This window comes from Cyprinodon variegatus, unplaced genomic scaffold, assembly GCF_000732505.1.
Source record: "Cyprinodon variegatus isolate N-32 unplaced genomic scaffold, C_variegatus-1.0 Scaffold1022, whole genome shotgun sequence".
Lineage (NCBI taxonomy): Eukaryota > Metazoa > Chordata > Actinopteri > Cyprinodontiformes > Cyprinodontidae > Cyprinodon > Cyprinodon variegatus.
In genome coordinates this window covers 111,215-118,267 of record NW_015151475.1, presented here as the reverse complement: position 1 = coordinate 118,267, position 7,053 = coordinate 111,215, and the positions used below count along the sequence as shown (strand labels likewise).

General features: G+C 39.7%; 1 protein-coding gene across 1 annotated transcript in view; it reads left to right on the top strand.

Annotated features, from left to right (window-relative positions):
* Positions 1-878: 878 nt before the first annotated feature.
* Positions 879-7,053, top strand: part of LOC107100871 (GTPase IMAP family member 8-like) — a 16,524-nt gene continuing 10,349 nt past the window's right edge. The window contains exons 1-4 of the mRNA XM_015399533.1: positions 879-899; positions 1,720-1,736; positions 3,502-4,106; positions 4,386-5,310. Coding sequence (XP_015255019.1) covers positions 879-899; positions 1,720-1,736; positions 3,502-4,106; positions 4,386-5,310 — 1,568 coding nt within the window. The remainder of the gene's footprint in view (positions 900-1,719; positions 1,737-3,501; positions 4,107-4,385; positions 5,311-7,053) is intronic.

Below are 7,053 nucleotides of genomic sequence, written 5' to 3'. Positions count from 1 at the left end.
GGTTGAAGGCTGCTTCAATAGAGTCTGAAGCAGATGGATCCAATGAAATGAATGGTAATGAGAACTGGACAGAGCCAGGCAGGTGAATGAAATGAATAATCACGCCAGTTACTATGTCAGCTTTTATCACCTGAATAACATTTACAGCACTTAATATCTAATGCTTTTCAAATCCTTCTAGTGACTTTCTTCCAAAATAATTACTAGTGTAAGTCCAATGAGTCTTTGGTAAAAAAACTAACAAAAAAACATGTGAATGCACAGATTTTCTTTGAGTTTAAGTGTCTTCTTCAGCGAGGAGTGAGGGAGTGAGCCCCTACATCTCTCTCCAAAACACCAACAGGGCGTCAAATACAGGTGCTGAATCTAATTCCTGCAGGTTACCAGATAAGCAGTTCAATCTGAAAAACTAACACGAAGAGAAAAGACAATTTAAAAGAAATTTATTGATACAATAACTCTTCTTTGGCACTCAAACCTCGGCAGGAAACAGAGCTTAATTTTGATATGCATGAACAGTAGCAAATAATTGGGCTGTTTCCTCCCCAGGTGTGAAAATGGTAGTAGAGTGGATGAATGAAGTTGGTCAGTCTGTAGACTGCTGGTAAGCAAGACTGTATGCTGAGCTTTATGGGGAGATCCAGTGGACTGCGTGAGCTGATACTAGAGCTTCACTCATGGACCTGGAAGATGGAAGCCCAGCTTGATAACACAGATTGAGAGAACCTGTCCATGATGAGCAAGCATAAAGCGTTGGGAACAAAACCTCTGGCAGAACCAGGCTCAACATGGAGGTCTTCTGCCGGACCGGTTGAAATGAGACGTGGAATGCAGAAAGAGTCAGGGAGCAATTAAACCCTGATGAAGCTTTAGCTGCAATGGTGGAGAAGGAGCTGGAGGTGGGTTAAAATGGGGTCATCTGAATGAAGTAACAGCGCATCCGCCACCTGCACACTAGTGGCAGACCAGTGCGGATCAGAGGCCTTTAAAGATAAACTTGGATGCTGATTGGCTTTGGTGGAGGTGTGGTTCAAAGCTAATTCACTTTGTTGCAGGTGGATGTAGAAGAGCAAATAGTTTCTTCAGTTGAACTTCCGCCAAGGCTCCATTTCTATTCTTTTTCTCAATTGTAAACGAGTTACACATTTCCAAATTTTCCACTGTCCCACTTAAATAAAAAATTGGGATGTAAATGTACAAGTTATATATTTTTTCTTTGAAACATTTTGTCATGATGTGTTTAGAAGTCTGACCCAAAAATGCAGAGAACCACTCAGAGACCAAGGCAAAATGTTAAGCAGGTTTATTTAGGTAAGGGTAGAGGGGGTTGGATCTGGAACTCACTGTACTCAGAGGGCTGGTGAACCGGAACTGGAAGGGAGGAGGGAAGTTCACAGTGGTTAGTCCAGGTACCGTGGGAATCTTGAATGCAGTAGTGAAAATGCTAGTGAGGGACTCATGTTTGGGGGGGGGGGTTCTTCTCTCACAAGCATCCAGTCTGTGTGGTTTGATCAGAGAAGAGGCAACATGCAGAAGAGTGGACAGGTGGACATTCTTTGGACCCGGAGGAGCACTGGAGCAGACTGTCACTTGGATTTCCGTGAGGGACTTTAATGGCACATGCGGAGGTTTCTCCCCTGCTCAGTGTGAACTCAGTAAACAATCCAACAGCACATGTGGAGGTTTCTCCCCTGCTCAGTGTGAACTTGGTCCTTCCAGGGAAAGAAGGCCAAACAGTATGCAGGAAGACGTCCTGCCAAAGGCAAAGACAGAAAACAAGGTTAGACTCAGAGAGACAAAGACTCAGTTTGACTCATTGAAACAAAGACTCAGGTTAGACTCTGCTAATCTAAGCATGGCTACAATACCCAAAACTGGCAAACACTCTGGCATCAAGGTAGTGACACTCCACTGCTTAACTACTCCTCCAGATAATGATCCAAAGAATGTACAGGGAGGACCAACAATGACAGGGTGCCACCTGGTGGTGGAGGGAGAGACAGAAACCAAACAGACCACACAAACTGGATTCCTTTGCACTAATATAGTTTCTTCATGAAACCTTATTCATGCACAGCCTCATCCAATTTGTGCCTCCGTTGTGATTAAGATTATTTTAACTGCATAATATAGATTTTTGTAGTTTTGTTTCAGATATTGTTTATGATGAGTTCTTAAAGTGAGTTCTTATACTATAGAGTTCAGTTTTAGTTTTAAAGGTATCTAGAGTGTTTTTAATCACTTTCTGTCATGACAGTATTACTAATCCTGACTGGATCAAAGTATTACCAGACTTTTAAATTAATCCTCTATTCCCCTGCAACAACAACTCTTACTTTGTAATCTGCATAATTTGGTTTAAAAGGAGCTTATCGGGATGAATACCTGGTAATAACCAGGAGTGTTTGTAATGTTCATTCTAAGTAATCCGCTGCAATGTATGAAGATCAGATGCAAGCAGATGTTATATTAGGAAGTAGAGAGCATTAATGATCCTTTCTCAGTCTTTTTTTTATTTTTTTTTTTACTTTTATTGTTATTACACTGTCACAAGTACAGAGCAACAAAATAAATTCTGTATTTAACCCATCCCCTTGGGAAGCAATGGGCTGCCATTGTGTGGCACTCGGGGAGCAGTTTGGGGTTAGAGGTCTTGCTCAGGGAACCAGAGAAGCAGTCTGTGGGAGAATGTGGAACGTTTACTCAGAACTTCTGACAACCAAGCGCAATGCTTTAGCCACCAGTCCCCACCACCATTCCCCCCAGGAGTTGTCTCAATTGACAACATTAAATTATGACAAAATTGAAGTGACCAGATCAATTACATTAGTTTATTTTTTTTTTTTAATATACTGTTTTATTGTGTTAAAAACTTCAGATACATTTTTGTTCATTATGTTTCTGTCTTTGTTGCTTCACAGGCCGAGGTATCAGAATTATGCTATTTGGAGCAACTCCTTCAAGCAAGAAACATCTCTGCAGCATTATCTTCCAGAAGAAAACTAGTTCAGACATTCCATCCATGTTTCTTCAAGCGAAATCAGCAGAGCAGGGATTATGGAAAGGACAGATTTTAACTGTTGTGACACCTCCAGAAAATCCGATGGGAAAAGTTCATAAAGAGGAGCTGAAGACCTGTGTCAATCTTTGTCCTCCTGGACCAAATGTTCTGCTTCTCTTAGTGAATCCTTCAAACTTTACGGAGAAGGACAAAAAGACTCTAATGGCCACCCTGAGCTTGTTTGGTGAAGATCCCATTAAACACTCAATGATCATCATAACAGAAGAAGAAAATGAAACCAATTTTACTCTTAATACACTAATCAGTGAATGTGAAGGTAGAAAGTACAGCTTGTCTGAAAATAATCACCAGAGATTAATGGAGAAGATTGCAGATGTTGTGAAAAGAAATAGTAGTGCCTTTCTTAGCATTAAAGATGATAGCGGAGCATCAAAATGTCACCAGTCTCTGCCATCCTTAAACCTGGTTTTGTGTGGTAGGAGAGGAGCAGGGAAGACCTCAGCAGCCAAGGCCATTCTAGCTCAGACAGATCTTCATTCAGCTTCCAACTCATCAGAGTGTGTTAGAAACCAGGGAGAGGTGTGTGGACATTGGGTTTCTGTGGTGGAGCTGCCTGCCTTGTATGGAAAACCTCAGCAGGAAGTGACAAAGGAATCATTCAGGTGTATCTCTCTCTGTGAACCTGAGGGTGTCCACGCCTTCATCCTGGTCCTACCTGTGGGTCACCTCACTGATGAAGACAAGGGAGAGTTACAGACCATCCAGGACACATTCAGCTCTAGAGTCAATGACTTCACCATGATCCTGTTCACCACGGAGTCAGATCCTGAACATCCAGCTGTAGTTAAGTGTCTCAAAAAAGATAAAAATATCAAGGAGCTTATTAAGAGATTCGAGAAAAGATACTGTGTTCTCAAAAGCAGCAACAGAGAGCAGTTCTCTAATGTAATAAATTTTGTAGTAAGAAAGGACCAAAGGTGCTACACATCAGGAATTTTCTTAGATGCTTACTTAGAGAAACTACTTCAACAAGAAAAAAATGTTACTGGACAGCACCACCGACCTTCCATTTCATCACCACAGAGTCAGGCCAGTGGTAGGTATCTTCAAACAACTTTGCCAAATATGAAGGGATGTGTTTTGTCATCTGAAAAAATTACACCAAATACGACACTGAGAAGGATAGCTTGACACAGAACTACGAATGCATTATGAAGGAGACTTCTTAAATCAACCATATATATATATATATATATATATATATATATATATATATATATATATATATATATATATATATATAGTTCTACTGAAACGTACTTAAATAAGTTCTGATCTGGCCTCTGATTTTTCTCGGTTACAGATAAAAGCCATTGGACATATGAGTGCCTCCGGATTGTTCTTATTGGGAGAACTGGATGTGGGAAGAGCTCTTCAGGAAACACAATTTTGGGTAAACCAGAGTTTGAAGCCAAAGTAAGCCAGAAGTCAGTCACAAAGCGCTGCAAGAAATCAAAGGGTGAAGTGGATGGTCGTCCTGTTCTTGTGGTGGACACTCCTGGTTTATTTGACAGCAGCTTAAGCAACGAAGAAGTAAATAAAGAATTATTGGAATGTATTACCCTTCTGGCACCAGGCCCACATGTTTTTTTAGTGGTGTTGCAAATTGGAGCAAGGCTCACAAGAGAGGAGAGGGAGACATTAGACCTTATTAAAAAAGGTTTTGGGGAAAATTCTGTAAAGTTCACCATCATACTTTTTACCAGAGGAGATTCCCTTAAAGATAACCAGTCCATAGAAGATTATATAGAAAATGACTGTGATGACTACTTTAAAAAACTTATTGCAGACTGCGGGGGACGATGCCATGTATTTGACAACAATGACCCCAAAAACCACAGACAGGTAGAGGAACTGATTAAAAAGATTGACAAAATCGTTGCTAGAAATGGATGTTTTACCAATGAGATGCTACTAGAGGCTGACACAGCAATTCAGGAACAAAAAACCAGACTCCTCAAGGAGAAAGAAGAAGAACTACAGAGACAAAAGAAGGAACTAGAAGAAAGTCACCAGAAGGAGAAAGACGAAATTAAAAGAAGACTGGAGGATGAAAAAGAAAGAGCTAAACAAGCAATGAAGCAAAGCAACAACAATATCAGGAAGATAAGGAAAGAACTTCAGCATGCTCAAGATGAAAGGTTGAAAGAACAAGTGCAGAGAAAAGCGGAAGAAGCCAGATGGAACCGTGAGAGAGAGGCTTTAAAGGGAGATATTGACTGCAATCTGTACAGTTGTTCACTACCAAGATTTGACGAAACAGAAAATGTTTATGAAAACATTCCTTACCAAGACCAATCAGAAGCCCAGAGAAAAACTCTAGCAAAATGGGAGAAAGAGAAAAAAGATTTACATAAGAAATGGGAACAGAAGGAGAAGAAGATGCAAGAGAATGAAGAAAGACTGCTAAATGTTTATGAAATTGCAATTGGAGATTTTAAAAGACAAGAAGAGGAGAGTTATAGACTTGAAAAAAAAGAGGAAATGTATTTAGAGAAAATAGATAGTGTATACAGGAACGAGCTAGAAAAAATTCTTGAAAACTATGAAAACGAAGCCCGACAAAAAGCTGAAGAGCTCAATGACTTTAAACAGAAATATTTTCAAGAATTTGCAGCTCAGCAACAAGAGCTAAAGGAAAAAGATGAACAATATAACTTTCTAAAGGCAATGATACAGATCAATGAACACAAACACAGAATGGAAATACTTGCATTGGTCAAAAGGAGAGACAATCGCAAAAAAATAAATGACTTGATGTCAAAACAAACAGAGGAGATTAAAAAGGCAAAAAATCCACAGGAAGTCATAAGTCTCGAGAAACGTCATGACACAGAGTTAGATGAACTGATTCAGCAGCTTATGCATGAAACGGCTGAAAATAATAGGTGCCTTATTTCATAAGCTATGACAGCATATTAATGCAACTGAAATCAACAATCCTTATTTAAGGAATATAATTTTTTGAACATGACATGACATCGACACACGCCAGCCCGCTATGGGTGAATTTCAACCATCACTGGTAACACAGCCAAACTTACCGTACTAGCCACTTTGGTGGGTAATCTTATCTGCCAGAAATCTAAGTTTTATATTAACAAAAAATTGAGATTAGTATTCCTTACTCAAGCAGCATTCATTAGTCCTTAAAGGGGAGAACAGAGACAGTCTTGCCAATGTTTCTGCCTCTTCTGGTTACACAGGATTTTATTAAGTACTAGACTCAATAAAAGTTGTCAAAGTTAATACAATTCAATTGAAATGGATGACACATGGACAGGAGTCTTTACTGAAACTGCTGCTTCCTCGGTTTAGCCACGGTTGAAGTGGGAGACTGTCTTCCCTTTCTTTGTTCTATCATCATGTTTCTTTGTCCTCTGTTTAGAGTTTGGGTCTTAATATGCCATAAGAACTTTACAACGGCTTTACAATTCCCGGTGTAGAACTTTGTTCTTCACAGGAACTGCCTTTCTAAAGTGACATCTGTCTTAAATGGCCAAGGAACAAATACTCTGCACAAGCAGCGCTCATGGAAAATCTAGTGTCCCAGAGTCATATTTAGGTTTGCTTATAATGTCAGATAACATTTGAGAAAGCTACAATTCAAAAACTTAATATAATCCAACCCGCCAAAGTAGGTAGTAGAAGTGGTTGCGCTACCTGACACAGCTAAAAATCACACGCATTTGGCACGTTGGTAGGTGTTAACGTCAAGCCCTGCATACACCATATCTAAAAAGAATCATTTGATTGTTCCCCACTGCATGTTAACTCAAGTAGGGGGTCAGGTATATCTTCATAGCACTGCTCTTCTATGCTCTGTAGCCCCATCTAAGTCCAGCTAAGCAGAGATGGGAAGTAACGAAGTACAAATACTTCGTTACTGTACTCAAGTAGATTTTTCTGATATTTTTACTTTACTACTTATTTTTTATGGTGACTTTTTACTTCTACTCCTTACATTTTTA